At 39.4% G+C, this 12,274-nt stretch overlaps 1 protein-coding gene across 1 annotated transcript in view; it reads left to right on the top strand.

Annotated features, from left to right (window-relative positions):
- Positions 1–12,274, top strand: part of nlgn1 (neuroligin 1) — a 427,865-nt gene that overhangs the window by 189,542 nt on the left and 226,049 nt on the right. The window contains exon 4 of the mRNA XM_034082065.2: positions 3,246–3,398. Coding sequence (XP_033937956.1) covers positions 3,246–3,398 — 153 coding nt within the window. The remainder of the gene's footprint in view (positions 1–3,245; positions 3,399–12,274) is intronic.

Below are 12,274 nucleotides of genomic sequence, written 5' to 3'. Positions count from 1 at the left end.
AACCATCATCAGTGCCAGAGTTAGTGTCAGCGACATCTTTACTACCATAACGTGGATAAGCATTTTCATCCATTTGTTAATATCATCATCATGTTTTCCATCACTGTAATAGGAAACATTATTATTGTGATCAGCCTTATTAACATGACGGTTATCACCATTGTCATCATGGCTAAAAACCATCATTAATATCAGAATCATCTTCATTGACATGTTGATGATTTGCGCATTAATTGTTCTTCTGCGAGGGTACACGAGTGTATCTGGACTGTGAGCCGTACAAAAGGACACACACACTCCTTCCATAATCCCCTGACCTTTTTTGTCAAGCCATCCAGAGGAGAGTTATGATGTGCTGCTACTTTGTGGCCGCTTCCTGCTGCAAAATAGGGATCAGAAAAACTAGGAGTAAAAAAAGCAAACAAAGGACAGAGAATGATAGAAGTGATGTAATGAACTGTGCACCGAGAGAAATGGAGGGAAAGGACAAACACACAAGGAGACAGCACTTTCCTATAGTGGATGTTATTCAGTTTTCGCCTTTTTTGTTGTTTCGGTCCAGATTTTATTTCCTTTTGTCAATTAACCCTTGTGTTGTGTTGTGTTCCAAAGCTGTTTCCGTTCATGGTGTTGGCGGTCAATTTTTATCCATGATTTATCTCAGTCCAAAACACTCAAAAATAATGACTATCATACAATATTGTTTTGACTACATCATAACTAACTTATTATGCATTCACTCATTGTTTTCCCTATAGTGAAGAGAGTGGATCATTATGTTATCTGACTATAATAAACTAATATTATAATCCAATTTCCCAAAAAAGGTCAAACCAAATTATACACTTTTTTTGTTTATATACGTGTAGGAGGATATCAGGAAGCCTTGTTGCGATAAAAAAACTTGAGGGTAGTTATTATTTGATTCAAATTTGAAAAGTGTCACAAGAGACCCAAACACAACATATGGGTTAAGATATTCTTTCTGAGGATGGGTCTTTTTTATCTTCTCTGTAGTCTAGTATGTAGAAACTGTTATATTTAGTTTCCATCTGTAATTTCCGCTGCATTATGTCATATTTCCTCAGTGATCTTTTAAATGTTCAAACCTACCCTTCAATTTACTGCATTTGTCCCCTGTATTACTGTTTCCTGTGTATCTTCACTTACATGATAAATAAAATAAATAAAATAAAACATGATGAATACATGATAAATAAAATAAAACATGATGAATAATCATAAAAAAGTCATACACAAGCGAGGTGAAGTTGAGGATAAACCCACTTTTTTGTTTGTTGCCAGAGTAGCTTTGTTATTATTTAAAACAGTGTTATTATAAGATAATAGTTCATCAAAGGGAGCATAGTGCTGTGCATTATTAACAGCAGCATATTGTTCCACAATTTAAAAGCATAATTGTGCCACATTGTTACTGTGATCCAGTTCATCCAGAGTTGAAGTTTTCTCCAGAGGTGGATCCACCCATTTGTCCAGCCGTTGGGTTGCGTGCGTTCTAAACACACACTGTCGGAGAACTTTAGAACACAACCACTAATGTTCTGCCTCTCTAGCTCCCTTAACGACTGAAGATCTCTTTTGAACTCTCTTGTCTCAAAGGTAACGCTTTTCTATTTTCTTGCTTGGTTAATTTTTTATTCCGCACAGACTCACTGGTCTCTCTCTGGACCCCGAGTCCCTCAGTGGTAAAACATCAGTGGGATAAACGATGTGCGCCGCGCCATGTACTGATGGAGATAGTTAGGAAGCCAGATGAAAAGCATCGTCTCGGAGATGCAGAAGATGAAAGTGAAACTTTGTTTTGAACGTGGGTTGCAGCATACTGTTAGATCTGCGAGTCGTCTCATGCTTTTTGCTCACAATCCAGACAGTAATAGAACCGCCTCAAGGGCTAAATATGTACAACCCAGAGCTCCTTTCTTCCCCTATAATCAGCCAGATGTAACACATTTTAATACGGCTAATTCCTCTAACAACTGGCTCAAGATTCCCCTTACTTTGACTCGATATTTTACACACCTACAGAAAATATTATTACGTGCAGAAACCATCTCCTGCTTTGTTGGAATGTAACACGTTTCAGTATGACTACTCTTCATCCTCTGCATATGTTATGTAGCTAATATACAGGCTTGGGAAGTAAATGGATTACAAGTAATTGGATTGAATAATTAGGATATGAAAAAAGTAACTGTATTCCTTTTCAGTTACATACAAAAATGCATAATCGTATTGCTGGTACAACTTTAAAAAAAATGGGGATTACTAGAAGGATTACAGAGTTAGAATACCTTTTAAAGAGGCCCTGTTATTCATTCTGGGGTTCTCTCTAAGTTATAGCTTTTAGTGCATGTAAAGGGTCTGCAAAGGCTAAAACCCCACATTTCCCCCCAGAGGGAGTTGTATTAATCTATTTTCATTGCATTTGATATTGAGGTAGAGTTAGGGTTATCTAAAACAGGAAGTTATCCGGTTACATTTCTTTATTATATGATTCTTAAGTTAGTTTACAGATTTCTCTTAAATGTAAGAAAGTAAACCTGGCTACTTTACACACAGTCTTTTCACACTGAAATGTATCACAATTATTCAGATGTAATTTAAAAGCTACATCAATATCCTGTCCTTCAAATTAACAAAGTCTTTAAATTATTTATGAAAGACAAGTGGCCAATTCAGTTTTTACTTATGTTGCCACTGGGCTCATTTATATTCACAAAATCAAGGCGAACCTCCTACAGCTAAACAACTGTGGATTGCTAACCTGAATACAAATTAGCGTTTCAATAGAGCGCACTTGTCCACAAGATTGTTCAACCTAATATGGCATTTTCTATTAGATTTCCTCCAGTTTTACCTCAACATAATATGACAGGTTAGATTGCCACTCTTGCATGTTGACAGTTCATTGCCTGGAGGAAAATTAAAACCCCTGGTACTTAATATCCTGTTTCATTAACACCTGTATGGATTTAAATATACATAAATAAGGAAAACTCAATCACCACAGACATAAAGTGTTAGTCGAAAAATGACTGGTTTGACGCCTCAAGCTAACAATATCTCCAGTGTGCCAATATTACCCAGAAAACAATTAAATAAACAAGGTGGCCAAAGCCCCCTAAAGTGTTGAAATGTCATCTCTGGCTGTCACCTTCAATCTGTCATCTAATCACTCGTTCTCCACTTCCTCCTCTTCCTCCTCTTATTCCCCCCTTCTCCAGACATTAGGGAGAGTGGAAGCCCCAAGCCGGTGATGGTTTTCATCCATGGGGGCTCCTACATGGAAGGAACAGGGAATATGTTTGACGGCAGCATCCTGGCCAGCTATGGAAATGTGATTGTCATGACTGTCAACTACCGGCTGGGCGTCCTAGGTAAGGAACCTGCTGCGTTTGGAACACAAACACTGTTGTCATGTTCTTCTCTTTTCTTGGCGATAGCACAAGTTTAGGCTACTTACTAAATATCCTTTTTTTCTCTTTTGGTGGTTACATGTGCTGCTGCACGTATTTACCCTTGACGTTAGTTTAGCATAAAGTCTTAAGCTGGGAATGTTTTAACATCTTTCTTTCTTTCTTTTTATGCATTCATCGCTATTGGTATTGCGAAATATTCCTGCTGGTAACATTCTGAGGTTTAACTTGCTAACACTAGAATTAGACAAATCCGGACTGCTTTTATTTTCTCCTTCTTCCCTTTCCTTTCCTATTTTTCTTGTGTCCTCTTCTTCTTCTTTCTGTCCTCTTGGTTATTGAATTAGCTGCTTGTGATTTTCCAGATCATTAGTTACGTGTGGTTCTGATTCTAAGGATTGATTTAAAGGTCATCTATCATGCTATTTTTAGGCAATAGCATAGGTCTCAGATATATAAAAATATATAAAAAACATGTCTATGAAGTGTTTTGCTCAAAATACCAAACAGATCACCCATTCTAGCCATGCCTCATATCCAACAAAAAGGAGGGGGCTGAGCTCATGCGGGACCCGGCAGCTACTGTCTAAACTAAACACTGCCGTGATGAAACGCCATATCATGGATTATCAAGGATTACTTCTGAAACAGTTTGGAGCTCAAAGGCTTTCTCTCTTGCCGGTTATACCACAAGGTGAGTTCCTTTTTATTTCCTGCTTCTTCACACACATGCTTTCCAGTACAGGTTAGCTCTGGGTGTTAGCGATGCTAATGTAAACACCGACCATATTACGTCCAAAACCGTCGGGCAACGTTTCTGATAGGGCCGTGGGCGTAAAGCCAGCCTACATTTCCGATATTACGTCATATCGGACGCAAATCTGGATCAGCTCTGTTGTAGCCCCGTTTTTAGAGATTTGGGTACGGAGGAAAAGAGAGATGGTTTTATTTTCTGACATTGCGTGAGTTCCGGGCGCACATGTTTATGTATAAAAGACATACAAAAGTGCATTTTGCATGATAGGTCCCCTTTAAAATCTGATCTGTTTGGTTTCATTGGTATTTAGTTAAGTTCAAAACTGGTACAGAAGTGGTTTATGCAGCTGATGTTTGCTTTGTTGATTACAGTTATATCCAAAGGCTGGTGTTGTATCCCTGAGCATTGGTTGTGATGTGTCCTTCTTTTTATTATGAAGTATTTCTGGAGGTCAAACAGAGGAAGGGGTGGCAAAGTCCATAGGGACTTGGCTTGGCAACTGGAAGGTCACCAGTTCAAGTCCCGTACGGACCAAGTGCTACCGAGGTGTCCCTGAGCAAGGCACCGTTTCCCACACTCCTCCCCGGGCGCCGTACATAATGGCAGCCCACTGCTCGTAACACTAGGATGGGTCAAATGCAGACAAACCGTTGTGTTACATCGTACCTGTACTAAGTAATTACAATAAGTTGAATCTTCAATCTTCCTCTTCAAAAGCACAACCGAAATATTCCAACTAAATGAACAAGAACCACCATCAAAGTTTGTTTTTTCAAGGACGTTGCGATATCTGTGCTATTATTTAGATTATCCACAAAGACTTTTGTAGCGACAGACTTCATATCGTATATCTAGTCCATTCAACACCAGGATTTGCTATTTGTTGGATTTGCTGTTTGCATATTCTGTTCTTCCTCTACTGATACATGTATTTGTTGAAAATATATTGCAATGCTTATACTTGGACTCTGGGATTTGCCCTACTTACTATACCATTTTCATACATTATCTTCTGATCTCTTTTTTTCTAATTGCTATTGCCATGTTCCTCGTCATCTTTCTCATCTTTCCCATCAGTATACTTCCTAATTCTTTTTCCTCCTGTGTACGGAGCCATGGCCTCACCCTGAGGGCAGGTATACGCTGTGACACATGACGGAGACAAAGGTTTGCTGCCTCTGAGCTAAATGAGATTATGCTGTCATTTGTTTTGATGAAAGGAATGATTCCATTGGCCACGTAGTTTTCGTTCCTGGGTTTTTTCTTATTGAATATGCAAGAACAAGAAAATAGGGCTATATCTGCCTTATGATTTACAGTACTAGACTACCATGTGTGTATGTGTGTGTATTAACAATGGGCATAACGGCTTGAAGGTGAATCTCAAGAAGCGGAGACAGAACAATGTTCCCTCATTAATCAATCAGACCTTAATCGTGGTAACATGAGAAAGATGACGAGGAACATGAGTTATAAATTAATTTGTTCAAATTGAAAATATGTTGTATTGTAAACTTCTGAAAAAACATCTGAGAGATAGAAAACAGGCAATGAAAACATTTACTAGATCCCAGCAGAGCAATTGTGCTTCACGGAATTATGTTAGGGCTGAAATGTCAGTGTTAACTTGTTAAGCCTGTGACCTAAGATGTTCAACTACATAATTACTCTGTAGCTATGTTAGTGTGACAATAAATAACCTTGAACCTTTTAGCTTAATACATTAAGGTCTTGCACAAATCGTGATTTATAAAGTGGACAAAAAGCCAAGTACACGATGCATGAATTGGTCATTAAATGTGATCTGATCCTCATCCAAGTCCCAATTATAGACAAACACAGTACACTTGAGCTAGTAACATACAAACATGTATAACCTTTAATCGACACATTAGCGTCGCTGGTGGACAAGCGCTCCCGGTAGCTAAGATCATACCTGAACTTTCAGGAGAATTTCGGATCATTCTTTCTCACAGAACTGCTTCAGAATATCTCTCTTTTGAGACAAACAATAAATGAAAGCACGACTCAACATAGGCAGGTTTGAAGTCCTTACTTGCAAAAAGAGGAGCAAAAACGCAAAACTTCCTGCTGGCAAACTCGGCAATGTGCTAAGCTGAATCATATTTTGGGAAAACAGGCAATGGTAAAAAAACAAAAGGCAGATGCCGGTACTGGTAGGCGATGGCAAACATGCTGGAGAGCTGAAGTTCATGGCATAAAGACATTGGCAATGAAGTGGTGGTAATGGACCTGTATATAAACTATCCCCCGTCTCTCTCTCTGTCTTTTTGATGAGCTAGCTTTTTACTGTGTTGGGCCTCTCTGTGTTGAGAAGTGGTGGGTTACGTATTGGAACCCTAGTTCTAAAAGCACAGGCGGAGCCCTCTACCTAGGGGCCCTGTCTTTCCTATGCCGCTCGCTGAAGAGGGTGTAGGATGACAGTCAGGAGGCGTAGCCGCCTTATATACAGTACTCGAGTTGAGGGGGGATGGCACCCCCCCTGAAATAAAAACGGTCAAAATCATCCCCCTTCTAAAACTGCCATTCCCCCTTTCCATCCCTTATGTAATGTTATCAATGAACTGGCACTGGTATTACTGCTATTTCAACATTAATTTTGCGCATTTTGAGTAAAATACGGTGGGCGAGTCACTGACGCTATACTATGCGAGTGCTCTAGAGGGCGCCAGAGAGCCGTGATGTGCCTGTATGATCGATGCCAGAAGTGCAGGTAACGGTCATCACAATGGCCAAGCGACCAGGAGGACAACGCGATCTGAGGGACTTCATATTTTAAAATACTAAAAATAACATTTCAGGTAAGGCAAGAGTCAGTAATCTTAGTCAGTACTCACTACTTTAGTCACCAAAGGTGGAATCTATGGACATAAGCAGCAATAACAACTTAGTTTGGAGTTTAGCTACGTTTTTCTCTCTTGTGTTAGCTAGCTGGTCAGACTCAAAACTGTTGATGAAATGATACCACCAGCACCAGAAGAGCTGAAACCCCTCCTTCAAGCAGTGAACACTCTGGTCATCTCCACAGCTGAGTGTGAACATGGGTTTAGTCAGATGAACATTTTAACCACAACTAAAAGCTCCCTAGAGGTAAAAAGCATGTCAGCCTTGCTTTTCAGACCAGAGGTATATGTCAAGACTTGGCTTCAAAGCCATTGCTTTGCTAACAATCCGAAAGCAAGAGCCAGAACAATTGAGACCAAAAAGAATGATTTTGAAAATCTTTGGAAACTTCTATGAGATGGGGGAGAGTGGAGTATAGGCAGCCATTGACAACATTGGTCCAATTTTGTATTATCTGTATAATCTTGTATTTTCATATTTTGTAAAACATTTCAATTTGCACTTAATGCCCTGTTAAAAAAAGTAACATTGGGAATGTTAACATCAAATATTTGTATTTGAACTGCAATAAAATGATGATGGATCAATTTCTTTCTAATTTTTTTCCTCACATTTTTCATGAAGAATTTACATAATGATTTAATTAATTACGATACAAATGTAACCCTTTAGATACCAGTTTTGATCGTATACCAGTAACTGCTTTTTTGAAAAACTATAATTAAATATTCTAAAAACTATTTTGACTTTATTATTAGTATAATCAGTTGATCCATCTGAATAATAAAGGAGGGACTGTTAACCTATACAATTTGTACCATATACTTCCATTATAACCAAATTATTGTATCCCCTCCCCCCCTTTAAATTAAAGTGAAAAAAAGATTTTGCACTAATTGTCCTCTGCATTTGACCCTAAATGTTAGTGGTGCCATGGCAGCCCGGGGACCGACTCTAATTCTGAGGTGCCTTGGTCAAGAGCAATGAAAGGAGTATCTGAACATCCATAACATGCATGTTGTTTTAGGAGTATAATAATTACCTTTATGCTGGTTGGTCTCCCTCCCTCGGCGGGTTATCAGCACAAATGATGTCCCCATATGATAAAATCCACCATCCCCCCTGATTTTTTTTTACAACTTGAGTACTGCTTATATACTGTGCAGCCTGATATATATATCTACTAATATAAGTCCATTAACGCTCATGTATGTAAGAATTTAGTTTTCAATCAAGCCTCTATAGATTGTTTAGTGACATTTGTGAAAAACTGTAATTTCTATTGGCTACATAAAATGACATACTGAGGACGTATCATACCTTCAAAAGGGAACGTGTACATGCCATGTTGACCAATGGTGTTGGTCATTTTGTCACTGTATGGTGTGTTCATTTTTTATATTTATTCTTTAGTGATTACTTCGAGAAGACCTTAACAAACCGTCCCTGAAGATGTTGACAAGCTCTTATCGCGGCTGCCCCATGTTGGCTGACATTTCACTCGGTACGGAACATTCCTGAGGAAAAAAGACTATTCCACCACAGCCCAGGGTTTAGATTAGAATAAAAACAGACCTAAGGTGATTCCCACATACAAGGCTCCACAAGATACTACACAACTAAAACGATTATTGACAAGAAGACTACAAAAGCAGTGTTAAGTCATTAATAACTTTCAACTGTCTCCCACACTCATTGTGATGTTGTCCAGCGGGCATGTTAGCATCCGTTGCTTAAAGTGAGCAGTTGACCTTACCCAGCCAGCCATTGCAGCACCTGTTCGCTTGGAGATGCTGCTCTGCTGACAGAACTCCCTAATTTCGCACCAGTGATTTTTCTCCTGGGCTTAGTGTGTGTGTGTTTGTGTGTCTGTTAGAGCGAGCGCTTTGCAGGAAGCCATTAGTGGCTTTAAATATGCAGAGCTGCTGACGCGAAGCTGTATTTATCGTTTGGTTACAATGGATTTTGCCATAGGGCAGGCATATAGTATGCTGCTGTCAGTGTGTGTCCGCTGGTGTGTACTAACGTGTGTTTTTAATGAATTAAGAGTGTGTCCTGTGTGCATATGGGTTGTTAATGGAACACATGGTGTCGTGCTGTCAAAGTGTCATTTCTGAGGTTGGCAAGTAATAGGGATGCACGATATTGGTTTTTTGAAACCGATACCGATAACTTTCTGCTTCTCAAGACCGATAGCGAAAACCGATAATAATATAATATATATTAAATGTACCTGTAGTTTTTGCACACCTGGTGGTAAAAAAAAGACTAGTAGTGAGCAAATGACATGAGCATTACTACTATGAACAAAACAAAGCCAAGAACAGTTGTGACTCTTCAAAGTGACCATATTTATTTTCCCAAATAAAGTTCTTGCCTTTTTCAAAAGCCTCGTCGATCGGTGAAAGCCCCGGTGCCTTTGCAGCTGGCTTTGGATTCGCCGCTAGTTTAGCAGCGCAGGCGTCTTCGTACGCTGTTAACACACCATCGTAGCCATGGCGATGTTTCAGGTGACTAATCAGGTTGGAAGTATTATAGCTCGTTGCCTTTTTCCCTCCTCGTGGAACTTCTGCATTGCATTTGTTAATACAAATAGCAAGCGAACTATCTAACTCTGAAACTTTGAAATAGTCCCATACTACCGACGACATGTTTGTTTACTGTCCTGGCTTCACGGCCGCACGCCATTTACGTCACAGCCAGGCATGAGTTAGGGAGCGCTGGATTTGTGAAGAACTCCCCTCTTCCTAAACCACTAATACCACAGTACTGGCAAAACGGGAGGAGCCGAGTGAAAAACAAGCGCCCCTCATCCCAATCCACCCACACCGCAGGATTTTTTTCTTTTTTTTTACCCAAAACATATATTGTATATTATCTGGGCTATTAATACTTTTATCGGGTTTATCGGGATGACGTCATAATTCCTAATATGATAATTATCGTGCACCACTAGCAAGTATTCATTGTCTTCGGTATCTCATTCCACCTTAGTTTATAATGGGACATTCTGCTGTATGGTTGGTTTTGTTTTACTTAACACTTGAACTACTTAGGAAATTAAGTACTTTATCATCCAGTATTAGATATTCAGACAAGTGAGACGTGGCGCTATTTTGAGGGGTGCTAAAAGGCAGTTTCCTTATTATCATGTAGAGGTCTGTCCTGCCCTAAACAGCTATCCTCAACTCTCTCCCCAAGAAATAAAACATAACAATGATTGCCAAACAGAAATAAATATATTTGTAAGGAGTTTTTAGCATTTTGACATCTAGTAATACAAAAAAAAAAAACGGGGAACACCCCCAAACCAAACCACATGTACAATGTTACAAGGCCCGAAGCCGTCAGTCCACAGTTACAAAGTATAGTTATAGTTATAGAATACATACATACATACAATTAACAATATATAAAAAAGACAGGACATTTTATTTTGCATCTCTCAGTTGGACCTTTTTATATGTAAATAAATAAATGAATACAAATGTTTTATAGATATGTATAAATAAGAAAAATAAATATATATGTAAATAACATTAATAATAATGAATTCATAAATAAATAGATGAAACATTAGGAATATAATAAATAAATGGCTGGTTTAATGTTTGACGTTATTCTTGTATGGCTCTTGGGTAAAAGCTGTTTTTAAGTCTATTTGTTCTAGATGTAAAGGACCTTAAGCTTCAACCAGAGGGCAGAAGAGCAAACAGATTGTGTCAAATGTGGACCATATTAGTCCTCTGACAAACACACAACCCCAACAGTAGATTGTAACTGCCTCTACATGCATATGCTTGCCGGTTGTACCTTCCAGCAGCGGACTGTGCCTTTAAGGCCAGGCCGGTGCTGTGTTGAGCTTGTTTCGGCCCAGCCAAAACCTTTAATCATGCTGATTGATGAGGTGCATTTCCCTGACTCAAACCTTCTCCAAATACCCTTTCCATTCCAGCCATACATCAGCCATTCAGCCAATTCATCAAGCCTCTGATTGTTTTAAGATATACCTGGCCAGTAAAATATCAATTTATCTGCATGCCACTGCAACTCGGCCCCGCTTTCAGCACCACCATCACATCTAGGCTGGCTACAGCAGAGAGGTCAGGCAGGAACACGGCCAGCAGGCAGGGGGAGGAAAGAGCTGCAAGTGTTCTTGTTTCAAAATCAATGTTATTGGATTAATGTGCTAATTAACTAATAGTTAATGTATCAATCAATCAATCAATCAATTGCAGGTTTCGTGACAGTTGCACCATATTAGAGTACAATTACTTTTGATATAAACACAAGTTAAAGAACAATCGAGGCAGGACTTCCTCCACAGTATAGAGACCTTCTGAAGACTCAGGCTCATGGTAAAGACATAATGAAGCTTTCGAAGCATCCTTTGACCAAAACAAGGGCTACCCCCATTACAATTGTGAGAGGGACCTTGCAGGGTAGACAGACGAGACAAAGGAGGAGATGTATGGAAACAATGAGATATAAACCGTGTCTCCAACCTCTCATCATGGGCAACAGAAGATCACCGGCTAGTGGCTAATGACATGGACAAGCCAACAGCATAAGCGAAGAGTCAGTCTGAATATCTGGAGTTTTAGTGTGCTTTCCAAAAACATGGCTGCACCAGGAAATATCTGACAAAAAGGTTTTTATAGATTGCTTCTGGAGTGTTCCAATTCCATCAGCGTTCCCATCTACATTTCCATCTACAGCGCTTCCTTTGATGGCGTCCAGACTGTTTGGATGCTGGCTGATTTCAGCTCGGATACATGAGGATAAGTGAAAATTAATCATTAACACAATTTAATTAAAAGCTTAAATTAACATTAGTTTTATCACTGTCACTCTGGGTGTCTCGTGACGCTCCAAATGCTGACACATTTCACACTGTTCATGCTTTTTCACCATTTAGTGCACACTCTGAAACACACACATCAGATTCATCTAGCAGTGCTTTAATGATGTCCACACTTCCACTCACAGGCGGTATCCCAAGTACTCTTTCCACATATTACCCTGTCTTCCTCTGCATTCATTGGGCATTCTCTTTCCCCGTACTCTTTCCTCCTGGCTAAGAATTGAGGACTATTATGTTCATGCTTATTAATTTATTTCCCCCTGAAACAAATACCCCAATGATTTGGGTTCATTACTCGTCCTGTGCCTCTGCTCCATATCTCCTCTCCTTCATGCTTCCTTTCTAGAATTA

This window comes from Pseudochaenichthys georgianus, chromosome 4 (assembly GCF_902827115.2).
Source record: "Pseudochaenichthys georgianus chromosome 4, fPseGeo1.2, whole genome shotgun sequence".
NCBI lineage: Eukaryota > Metazoa > Chordata > Actinopteri > Perciformes > Channichthyidae > Pseudochaenichthys > Pseudochaenichthys georgianus.
Note: the sequence above shows the minus strand (reverse complement) of the source record. Positions and strands in the feature narration are given on the sequence as shown.